This window comes from Heptranchias perlo, chromosome 18 (assembly GCF_035084215.1).
Source record: "Heptranchias perlo isolate sHepPer1 chromosome 18, sHepPer1.hap1, whole genome shotgun sequence".
NCBI classification, from domain to species: Eukaryota; Metazoa; Chordata; class Chondrichthyes; order Hexanchiformes; family Hexanchidae; genus Heptranchias; species Heptranchias perlo.
Genome location: NC_090342.1, coordinates 44,805,918 through 44,818,755, shown reverse-complemented (window position 1 = coordinate 44,818,755; position 12,838 = coordinate 44,805,918). Strand labels below are relative to the sequence as shown.

Here is a 12,838-nt window from a genome sequence, read left to right as displayed (position 1 = left end):
AAAAAAATACTTCATTGTCTGTAAAGCACTTTGGGACGTCCTGAGGTTGTGAAAGGTGCTGTATAAATAAATGTAAGACCTTTCCTTCCCTTAATGATGCTATCATGACAAACCTGCTATGGACTTCTTATGGAGCAATCCTCCCCATAATAGTCGCTATTTCCATTTAAGATCGGGTTGCCGTTAGGAAAAATAATATATCTAGTAAGGTGCAATTAAAACAACCCTGAAATTTCACTGATACTTTGCTCCAGCAAAGAACTTCTATTATGCATGGCCTGCTTTCAGTACTTGCATTCGATATTAACTTACACAGATAAAAGTGAATACTTGAAGCAAAAGGGCGTGATAGAGCAATTGTAAATGACATTTTACAGATACGAATGCCAGACTGCTCCACCTCAGGTTAAAATGTGACCTCTGTTTTCAGGCAGTATCCTATAACTGTATGCTATTCCTTTATACTTGGAGCTACGTTTTAAGCAATGGTTGAATGTGCATTGTGGAAAGCAGATAGGACTACAAACAAAAGATTCCTTGATGAGCAATTAAATCCACTTATGTGTTCCATTGTCTCAGACAATAATCCATTGAATAAAACCAGGATTTTCAATACTGCTTTATTTGCATCTAAAATTTAGGTCACCGACTACATCTCTGTGGATTTCAGTTGGTATATTAATGTAATACCTTAAAGGAACATCGTCCTCATGATAAAGATGTTTTGGCAAACCTTCATTGGTGGACCGGGAGCCGTTGTAAATCAGTGAGCATAGGGGTAATAACTCTGTCAGTGAAATAAAGCATAAACCTCTCAGCCTCACTGAGGAACTTATAGAAATTGAAGCTCTTCTTCATTCCATTTAATGTCCCAAAATTAATTTTTCTACATTCATGGTAATAGCTTCCTGCCTACTGGTATTGTTGATAACTGTATGTTAATTTTTCATGACTAATGGGGCATTTCTGAATATCATGAAAGTTATTTCTCTTTCTAAAACAAAAATGAATAGTGTTCCAGGCGTGATCTCAAATTGGCGCCCAGGAGACCTCACGTGACGTTTGAAAGGTTAATGTAAAACACACTGTCGATAACTGAGCTTTGCAGTCAATGAAAGTGCTGCCTGCAACATTTTTGCTGTTTTCCTCATTAGCTGGTCATGAGGCTGCAGTGCTTTTACTGCAGCTGGGAGTACTGCAGTCGCTTATCATCGGAAAGTAAAGCAGATGACTGCGTGGATGGCTGAGCCACAAATAAATGTCATCCTTTACAAGGAAGTTGCACTGCTTCCTAATCTCTCTCCAATACAGTCTGCTAATATTTGTAATAGTCACTGAGGGAGAATTTTATTATGCACACCAGGCAGATATGGGACACAAGCACCTCAAAAATGGTGGTGTATGGACTTACCACCCCATTGCCGCTAATGCTGTGGCAAGGGTTGCCAACTCTGGTCAGATATATTCCTGGAGGTTTCATTACATGATGCCCTGACTCCCACTGCCCCACCTCCACGCTCCCACCGTTGGTCGGCCAACGCATCCATCATCACAGTGCACCGCCTTCCCACGCCAATTGGAAAGCGAATCGACTCTTCATGACTCAATTGGATGATTCTTGAATCTCAGTCAAACAGCCTTTTTTCCCAACTCCAATATTTCCATACCTAGTAAACAAATGTGTTCAAAGAAAGTATCCCTATGAATACTCTCCCAGTTTGCTCACAGCAGTGTGCTGGATATTAATTTTCAATTCCTGGAGATTCCAGGACAATTTTGGAGGGTTGGCAACCCTGTGTGTGGTCAACACCATCTTCCCGAGGGCCTATCGCTGGGTAGCCGGTGTGTCCACCCATGTCAGGCGTTAGGCCCTTATAATATACAGATTGGGGTCCCATGACATACATAGGACCCCAACGACCATTTTGGGACAGGAGTTCCTCTGGGCTCCAAAAAAACAAGCCAGGCCACTGCTGCTCGGGGTCCCCCCAACACCCTGCCGCCATCCCACCCTGCCCCCCGCCCCAAACTTCCCGGACAAATATTTCTCCAGGCCTGGAGGCCAGACAGACTGCCCGATATTGTGGCAGCCCAGGATCGGCACGATAATGAGGCCCGGCCCTCAAAATGGATCGGGTCTCCTGCTGGCACTATCGGGGCAGCCAACTGGCCTCCCGAAACCCACACAGAGGGAAAGTCTACCCCACTATTTCTAAAATTAGGAAATCTGCACTTAATTTACTTTTCTTACTAAATACGATTAGAAAAAGATCAAATTATTTATGCACATTAATATCTGCACTGCAGAATGTAATGCTCTCTGATTTAAAGTTGCAATGCCCCAACCTACAAGTATTAAACATAATCCATTTAAAGGTACAATGGTCTATTAATATTAAATACAACGCATTAAACCTAAAATTTTTGGGTACGATCATTCTTCATTATTTTTATGCCAAACGATAAAAGTCTATGTAGCCCTCAAAAGGGCTTGGTAATTGGACATAAAAGATCATTAGTCTAAAAGGGTTTCATAGCAAATGTCAGTTATGTCATTTTTAACCTGACACATAGACGGGCAAGGGCAACAGGTGCATGGGAACACCATTATCTTCACGTTCCCCTCCAAGTCACACACCATCCCGACTTGGACATATATCGCTGTTCTTTCATCGTCACTGGGTCAAAATCTTGGAACTCCGTACCTAACAGCACTGTGGGAGAACCTTCACCACACGACTGCAGCGATTCAAGAAGGCGGCTCACCACCACCTTCTCAAGGGCAATCAGGGATGGGCATTAAATGCTGGCCTTGCTAACGATGCCCAAATCCTGTGAATGAATTTTAAAAAATTACTGTAGAATTAGTGCACCAAAATGACAGTAAAACTGCATTCTAAACAATATTACAATTGAACAAGTTTGAGTTGCATTTATAACCTTAAATAATATTTGAGTATGCCACAAGCACTAAGAATTTTGTCGTTCTATCATCTTAACAGGTGCTAAGAATTGGGAATAAGAATTGTATGATTACTGTTGATCATAGAATCATACAGCATAGAAGGAGGCCATTCATGCCTGTGCTGGCTCTTTATCATTGTATCTATAGTATCATAGTAGCTACAGCATAGGAGGAGGCCATTCGGCCCATCATGCCTGTGCCGACTCTTTGAAAGAGCTATCCAATTAGTCCCATTCCCCTGCTCTTTCCCTGTAGCCCTGTAAATTTTTTCCCTTCAAGTATTTATCTAATTCCCTTTTGAAAGTTATTGTTGAATCTACTTCCACCACCCTTTCAGGCAGTGCATTCCAGATCATTACAACTCGCTGCGTAAAAAAAATTTCCTTATGTTGCCTCTGGCTCTTTTGCCGGTCACCTTAGTGTCCTCTGGTTACCAACCCTTCTGCCATTGGAAGCAGTTTCTCCTTATTTACTCTATCAAAACCAGTCATAACTTTGAACACCTCTATAAAATCCCCCTGTAACCTAAGGAGAACAACCCCTGCTTCTCCAGTCTGTCCACGTAACTAAAGTCCCTCATCCCTGGTAACATTCTGCACCTTCTCTAAGGCCTTGACATCCTTCCTAAAATGTGGTGCCCAGAATTGAACACAACACTCCAGCTGCGGCCTAACCAGTGTTTTACAAAGGTTTAGCAAAACGTTCTCGCTTTTGTACTCAGTGCCTCTATTAATAAAGCCCAGGTCCCATATGCTTTTTTAACAACCATCTCACCTTGTCCTGCCACCTTCAAAGATTTGTGTACATACACCCCCAGGTCTCTCTGCTCCTGGACTCCCATTAAAATTGTACCATTTAGTTCATATTGCCTCTGCTCATTCATCTAATCAAAATGTATGACTTCACACTTTGAAAGAGCTATCCAATTAGTCCCACTCCCCTGTTCTCTCCCCATTGCCCTGCAAATGTTTCCTTTTCAAGTATTTATCTAATACCAGTTTGAAAGTTATTATTGAATCTGCTTCCACCACCCTTTCAGGCAGTGCATTCCAGATCATAACAACTCGCTGGGTAAAAAAAATTCTCCTTATCTCCCCCATGGTTCTTTTGCTAATTATCTTAAATCTGTGTCCTCTGCATTCCGACCCTCCTGCCACTGGAAACAGTTTCTCCTCATTTACTCTATCAAAACCCTTCATTATTTTCAACACCTCTATAAAATCCCCAGTAATCTTCTCTGCACCAAGAAGAACAATCCCAGCTCCTCTAGTCTCTCCGCATAATGGAAGTCTCTCATCCCTAATCATTGTTCAAATCTGTCCTGTGGATCTGTCTTCAACAGCTTCTTCTACCAAGACGACGTATATCAGCTACAGCAACCATGCAAACTGACTTGAGTGGTGAAAAGCCTGAAGTAGTCTGAAGAGACTGCATGTATCAAAAATGATCCCTCGCGTCTCATCATTTGGAAAGCGTTCAGAGAATCACAACCTGCCGTGAGGGTGAAGGAAGAGCAACCCCCAGCTCAATAGGATGAGGTATCCCGATGTGTATTCCGAGACACAGGTTCCGGTGATGAGGAAAACACAAACAGGTCATCGTGCGATCGTCAGTTTTTATTTGGCGAGAAATGTCGGCCAGAGTGAACCCATGCCTGTTGTTCTACTTGTAAGTTTTGTGATTGTGCAAATTTTCATTCTTGTTCAACTTAGTTTTGAAAGGCTTTCTCTGCCCTGCGTTATGCAAAAAAAAGGGCTTGTTGTATGTACTGACTAGCTGGATTGCAGCACTGCGTGGCACTTAAATAAATGCAAAGGTTGAAGCATGTCAATTTTTATACGACGGATTTATTTGTAATAAAGGAATGTTTTGCAAACTTCAGAGTTTTTTTGGGTCGCGGGAACAAGTGTAATTTGATGTGAAATGTCAACGCCTCCCGAAAATGATGGAAATAACTCACTTACATTCTAGTTTACGACCTGGTAAGCCACAGCGAATGGGTATCATCAGCAGGTGCACTAGGCGTGAAGGAAGTCCATTATAAATGACGTTAGGAACAGGAGTAGGCCATTCAGCCCCTCAAGTCTGTTCTGCCATTCAAATAGATCATGGCTGATCTATAGCTTATGTTTTAGAAGATCTAGGACTGTACAAATAATGTATAAAATACATTTTCATTGCTTATTTTCTTGGCATTTACAGAAATCTAGTACATCTGCAAGGGGTCCTGTTTTAGTTGAAAGTTATTGAAAAAATGACCACGGGGAATAGATATATAAATCATTTTCACCCAAACCCCAACTTGCTTGACAATATGCTGCTATTTATCCATTAAGCTTTTATTTCAGGCAATACATACAATGTGGGGCAGCTGATAAACATCCCAGAAACAACAATGAAACACAACAACAACTTGCATCAATATGGCGCCTTTAACGTAGTAAAACATCCCAAGGCGCTTCAGAAATAACACAGCGCAATCCAGCTTTCAGATGACTCGCAAAAGCCGAAATGTAACCTTAAATTCCGCAGTCACCTCGAGATGAGTGCAGTGAACCTTTATGTACAGGCCAGCTAAACCACAATTATTCAATGCTGCCACAAACCCGTGTATAACAGACAACAATAAAAATGATAGGCCATTACGTTAAAATATTTTTTTCTCTGCGACAACCACCAACCACACTTATGATAAATCCGTACCAGAAGCTCTGCTGCCGTGCTACTGAGCATAAGAGAACCATATGTGAGCTCAGCGGTTTAACTACTAGAAGTGCCACTGCCTTTATGAGCTATAGAGTACTGTTTTAAGTTGAGACATCTTGAATCGTTTACTTCGTTTAGCTCCTAAGCTAATCAAACTGCCTGAACTTGTTTTGATTACAATTCCATTTCACTCAAATCTGGCGGTTTAAGAACATTTTACTGCTGCCATATTGAGTGTGTTAAATCCAGGAAAGACATTATAGAATGGCAGGGGAGACATCAGCGAAGATGAAAAAAAAGTTTTTCTCTTCACCCACGACTGCCAGCTGTAGTTACCTACGACACAGCTCACAGTCGATCTTAAAAAACATTGCATTAGGCTTTGCTTACTGAACTGGGACCAAATAGGCATCTGCCTTTTTCGAGGAAAACACATGGGAGGAAAGAGCAAATTATATTTCTGGATTAATATAATATTACATTAAGCGCTCAGCTGCAGCAACAGAAAAGGAGTGTAGTATTTTCAAATGGAATTTATTAAGTTTACAAGCTCAAAGCCTCTCATCCATGTAATGAATGCTTCACAGTTTTATTGTGGCACAAAGCAAAATGATGAGCAACATCGCAGTACGATCCACTTTATGTTTCTTCCCTCGTTTCTCCAGTCAGTGCTCCCATCTGACAAGAGCCTACAAGTTTCACTTGGCTACATGTACACATTTTTGCACTTCTTAAGAGAATATGCATTAGTCATAATCATCTCCAGCATGACATTGACGGTATAAGTTCTGCATGAATTTTGGTGAAGCGCTAGCAAATAATTCTATGTGGTACATGATTTACACTGAGCGACATTGTGAAACCGGTGAATGTAAGCAGTGGTGGAGTGATCCTATGTTGACAAGGTGTGTACTCGAATGTAAATGGCTTCCAGTTTAAATTTTTTTATTACAGTGGATCCCTAATAAAATTAACTCCACGTTACCAAAGAAAATGTTGACCCTTAAAAGGCACTTGATCTTAGTCGTGTTGAAACTACACCCAGATTGCTGCATCTTGAAACGTGATACTTGGAAGCAGCCTGTTTGCATTTAACGTGACGATTGAGTCCTACTGAGGGGGTCTGGGTGAGAAAACATGGCTTGACCAACACTCGAACTCAGCCACCTCATATGGGCGCCTGGGTGGGATGTTCGTCAAAGCACCTGGTGGTGGCTTTGTGCACCGTTTTAGGCTGAGGGGTGGGGGGGGAGAGGACTGTTAAGGAGACACTCTGGCTCATTGAGTGATAAAGAGCAGCATTGAGCACTGCCGAAGAGAGGCCTAAGGCTAGTTTCACCTAATCTCCTAACTGGGAGGCTAGCAAAAAAGAATTGTAGACAATTAAAGAGTTGATCATAAATAGGCTCCACTGTAATTGATATTGTTGATATCATTTGTTAAAGAAAGGTTCAGTAAATACCATGAAATGTTTCTCCTGTATTTATCTGGTATTTTTTATTGAAACTTATTGACTAAAAGTTATTGAATTTTCATTGTTGTCTTTGTTTTATCTACTTCCACACAAGCAGAAAGGTAATGGATGTTTGGAATGTTGCCAGATTATGTCCGGGTAACGTGTGATACATGGCTTTCGGCTGCACACTGGAAATGGCGAGAATTCTCAAAACAGTGGCCCATTACTCGGTCATACGATGATAATATCGCCAGACTGATATCACGTGGAGTGCTTTTTATGACCAAAACAAACACATCCAAAGTTGTGAAAAGTCTATTAGAACAGAAATCAGAAAAAAAACCTGTCGACTTAAAGAGTGTTAAAGCACAGCCAATTGGCAAAAAACATTAGGGTCAAACAAAATACAACCAGAGGCCAGGAGGGATGATCTTTGATGGGTCAAGTGGTCTTTTCTCATTTCTGACTTTTCTTCTGTTCTAAAAGTAGGTAACAAATCATATCATTTAGTAAAATAGCTCACAGTGGTGACTATAATAGGACATGATGCAGAATATTTATCATGGAATTTGAATGAGTGATATGAATTTCAGTCAGGGCATGGCTTTTCTTTCATTTACTTTATGCCAGGCGAGGGATCTTTGGAAAAATGGACTTGATTGATTGATTGGCCTTTACTTATTCCATCCCCTCTTAGAGTGGGCAAAGTGAAAGTGCAGCAAAGGAACTTGCTTCAGAAGTGGCGACAACTTGCGTGCACATTCTAGAATTTCCCTTCTCTGACCTCTCCTCATCGTTAATCTAACAAGTATAACAGATGTTAAATAACCTTTATAATAATATGCCTGTTTCCTTCACCGGCCATAATATGATCTCCCTTGTCTTATTTACTGCACTAAAATGCATTGTATTGGTCTGTAATTTTGGCTGAATTTGGTATCTCTTTTGTAAACTAATTTCCGGTCTTGAACTCACCTCAATTCAAGTCTCAGAACTCTAGCACTTCAGCAAGGGGAAAACAGCTGCCCACAATCCAAACTTAACTCCTGTATGTGTAAAAAATATTGGCTGCTACCAGTGCCAGTGGGTTGGGGGATGGGGAAGGGGGAGTTACTGTTCTTGATTGTTATCTATCTTTACTGCAAGTTCCCGTGTGTAAACATGTGATGCCCCCTATTGTCGAATATCCTGTCAAAGCTCATTGTCTAGACTTGTATATGAAGAATCACCGGTTGGATGGAATATTGGAGGGCAGCAGACATCTGGAAACCCCACCTCAGCAAGGAAGCAACAAAGGAGGGTAGGTAAGAAAATCAGTGAGAAAAAAAACCTTAAGAAACACATCAGTGCACTTATTGTACAAACTCTTTGAATTTCATTTTTTTCTTCAGCCAGCAATCAAACAGCGAAGGTAATAGGGGTCAGGAAAATGGGGGGCCATTTGTATCCAATTTGCCCAGCTTGTGAAATGTGGTGGTTTGAGGAGCCAACAAAAGCATGGATGTTGGATCCACAAGTGAATCCCAATGCCCCTTTTAGCACTAAACAAGGAGTGATGGTGAGATTGGCAGTTAATGCCACATTTTGAATGGTTTTGTGCTGTGTACTCACACCCACTAAAAGCTCAGTTTAGGTTGCCTAAGCTCCATTTTGATAGCACCCCTATAGCTAACAACGAAAGGAAACTTTCACTGCAGTGATCTGGATGAGATTCATAGCCATGTCCCAGTAATCTAGCCAGTGTGCTACCTTATTCAGCAAAAAGTTCGTATTTGCCCTCTGTTAGACTGCAGATAAATGTGTCCTGAACTGTGACCAGAGACCAGAGCCTGATTTGTCTTAACTTCCAAAACAAGGACAGACAGACAAGGCAAGTATAAATGGATGGGAAATAAAAGGAAACCATACTGTTTTTTGCTCCACTTACCCTGCTTTTTGGCCTCCCACTGTTATAAACTACGACTGAGGGGACGGACATGAAGTCTGTGTCGAAACACCTGCCAATGTTGCTCTAGACCTTGCCAGTGGGAGATATGGAAGATTAAGCCAGAGTCACTGTGTGGCATGTGGTGTCATCGCGGTGCTGCGTTTAACCTCTATTCTTATTCTCTTGAAGAACCAGTAACTGAGCCATACAGTTTGGTTGCTGGTTTATGCTCAATTAATGGATCTGAGCTGGGGTCATAGTAAGGGTGTTACAATTAGCGTCAGTACCCGCCAGTAAGGGAGGGGAGATGTGGCCAGCGTTCCCACTCCTGGCTGTTTTCCACATGTGTGGATGTTAAGTGGGGACAATGCCATCCAGAGTCAAGTAGTCCATTGGCACTTGGAGTTCATTTACAATATTGTGGTGTAAAGTAATTTCAGTTTGACTGATGCTGAAGCTACTGAGGTTGAATTTCCCACTGAGATGCTCCCGATCATCCGTTATAACTTTGCCGTTTCTCCGGGGTTTCCGTGGATCTTGAACCGAAGTTATGGCAGCCGATTCGAAGAACACCTGCTTAAATTCGACCCCCATGTCCAGAGTTGGGGGCCTGACCTGATTCTGCGACAAAGCAGAGTGAGACACCCCGAAAGGAGCGATCCTGGTATCACATTTCTCCACAGTCAGGTTGGGCCCTAACTCTTTACTTACATGACAAAAATTTAGTTACTGCTATTGTCCTGGCCCATATTTATCCCTCAACCAACATCAAAACCAACCCAGATGATCTGGTCATTATCTCATTGCTGTTTGTGAGAGCTTGCTGTGTGCAAACTGGCTGCTGCGTTTCCTACATTATAACAGTGACTTCACTTCAAAAAGTACTTCATTGGCTGTAAAGTGCTTTGAGTCGTTCAGAGGCCATGACAGGAGCTATATAAATGCAAGTCTTTCTTAGTGTAAATGTGCCCTCATTGTTTGGGGACCACTTGGGCACAATTTTAACTAGTTAACAACATCCGCCCTGGAATCACTGGGAGCTGTCGCTTCCCGATTTCAGCTGCACAGGCACCAAGGACACCAGCCCAACGGGGCCCTTCTTAACATATACGTGTCTGGTCACGAAGCCACCAAGTGAAGACAGCGCCAACAACAATTTGCATTTATATAGTGCCTTTAACGCAGTAAGATGTCCCAAGTTTCTTCATAGGAGCGTCATAAGACAAAATTTGACACCGAGCCACGTAAGGAGATATTAGGACAGGTAAGGAGGTAGGTTTTATGGAGCATTTTAAAGGAGGAGAGAGAGGGGTAGAGAGGCGGAGTGCATTCCAGAGTTTAGGGCCTAGGCAACTGAAGGCACGGCTGCCAATGGTGGAGCGATTAAAATCGGGGATACACAAGAGGCAAGAATTGGAGAAGCGCAGAGATCTCGGAGGGAACAGGATTGGGTCCAGAAGAGGCCAAAAAAAGGTACATATTTGTTTACTTTCTTTTTTACTTTCCTGTGGAGCCAGCAGAAGAAGGAGTGCTCCTTCGGGCCCCACAAAGAAAGCTTAAGCCTCTCCTGCCATGGGTCCTCTCCCCTTTCCCAATCAGGAGAGCCCCATGGGACAGCCCCGGCAGCCAATCCCGACCTGGTCTTGGTGGGTGGCCTCCAGCCCACCCAATTTTCCCACTGACTTCCTGGCTGGAACGGGCGGGAAGTCAGTTAGCAGGATTTAAATAAGATCTGGAGTTAAAATCGGGCCCTTGGGTAAGATACTTCAAGGCAGTCTAGCACCTGTGGAGTCAGCACTATCAGCAGTGGAAGATGATTCACAGAAAAAGGAAAACATTTATTTCCGTTTTAATGTTATTGGTTGAGGTATAAATGTTGACCAGGACACCAGAACAATTCCCCAGCTCTTCTTCAAATAGTGCCTTGAGCAGGCACACAGGTTCCTGGTTTAACCTTTCAGCCAAAAGACAGCAATGCAGCACTCCCTCAGTATCACACTCCTTTTGTCTGCCTTTTAATACATATGTTTAGAGACTAATTTCCTTTTTATCATTTGGGATGTCAGTTTATTTATATTTATCAATGAGAGGTGTCTACACAATGGACTGAACCTTTTAAAATTATTTTGCACCCAGTATAAGCATTGCAAACTTACCAATCAGATATAGTATCAGTCAGACGTAAGATGAGGCACTCTCTGTACTCTCCCAACATTGCACCCAAACCCAAAACCCATTGACCACTGACCACTGTATTACTGTTTCCCACACCAACCATACTTATCTCTAGCTACCTGAGTGATGTTGTCAAATTATGGGAAGTTTTGTCTGGCAAAGACTCAACTAATGTCTACTAAAAACTGGAATAAGACTACCCAAACGAATTTCACTCAAAGCCTGCCTTGCTAATGGTTTTGAGGAGAAGATACTGGGCCTCAAATAACTCCATGGCATACTAGAGTATGAATGTTTATGCGTTCACCTGAAATTTCTCTCTCCACTACTCTCATGGAGACAGTAAGCTGTTTAGATAAATGTTTTGCTGTTTGTACCTTAGTATCCCACAGCATAATACCAAGGGCTGGCGACTCTGTGTCAGTGGGGCAGCCATATGGACCAAGAAGGCCCTAGGTTTAATCTCAATTCTGTGCTTAGTTAACTGCTCTCAGTCAGGGTGGTGGTACAATTGGCAGTAGTGCCAATGTCTTTCACAGTTGAATAGTTTGCCAGCACTCTTTTTATCAAGGATCATGCGCAAGTAATGACCACACAGGTGAGGTTTCAGAGGTCAATTATCACCCGTGGAACTGTACGCTAGCAAGGGCATCACTGTCTTCAGGAGAGGAGTGGAAAGGAGAAAAATAAAACCTTAAGAAACTGCAGAGAGAAGATTGAGCTGGGCCAAAGCAAGATTCAAGAGGTAAGTGAGGAAGGTACTTTGGCAAATTCTCTTTTCATAAAAATATTAGATGTATAAAATATGTGTGTGTTAGAATGAATGATGGAAAATATAAGAATATGTACAAACTTACCAAGTTACCTTCAAAAGTTTGAAACCCAGAAGTTCCAAGTTCAAGTGGGTTACAGACAATTCAAGTCTCCTATGGTGCATTTGCGCTAAAAGTTTAGAATCAGTGGGAGTAATTTTCACCTTCACCCCTTGGGCGGGTAAACCAGAGCGGATCACCCGCCCATTTTGATCTCCTGGACTGGTTTTGATCGCGTGGGGGGGGTCGGAAAGGAATTTTCCAAAGTATTTTTTCCTTTATTGGCCCTGGGTTTTTTCCCAGGAGATTACATGGCTGCGGGGAGGGAGGAAGTGTCTAGTTATGATGCTCCGGCCATCATGGTGTGGGACAGGCTTGATGGACCAGCCCGTCAATTTCGTATGTTCGTATAGAACTCGCCTGATTCTCCTTCCCATTGAAATCGGGTGGGCGGTTTCTATAATGGGCAGGCAATCTTCTCCGCCAATTTACTGCCCAAGCAGTAAAGGTGAAAATTAACCCCCAACCCCACTGTGTGAAGCATTTTTAGCTTTGCACAATGCTAAGCTTCTGAAGTGTAAATCACGTGTCAAAGCCTGAACTCGTTCTGAATTGAAGCAGGATGAGAGTCTAGGGAGTCTCACTCTGCTTTGCTCTAGTGCCTGGTCAGGCTGGACTCTGGATTAAAGTTACATTTACACTACAACTGCAGCATCTGAGTACATTGATGCTACTGCTGTAGTCTGAATAGACCCTTAGAAGCTCTGACAATCCCTCGAGAACCCTAACACCTGTGG

General features: G+C 42.5%; 1 protein-coding gene across 1 annotated transcript in view; it reads left to right on the top strand.

Annotated features, from left to right (window-relative positions):
* The window catches only part of LOC137334824 (metabotropic glutamate receptor 8), a 202,009-nt gene extending 197,166 nt beyond the window's left edge, over nucleotides 1–4,843 (top strand). Inside the window, exon 9 of the mRNA XM_067999829.1 lies at nucleotides 4,308–4,843. Within this exon, the coding sequence (XP_067855930.1) occupies nucleotides 4,308–4,357 (50 nt within the window). The 3' untranslated portion in view covers nucleotides 4,358–4,843. The remainder of the gene's footprint in view (nucleotides 1–4,307) is intronic.
* The last annotated feature ends 7,995 nt before the right edge of the window (nucleotides 4,844–12,838 follow it).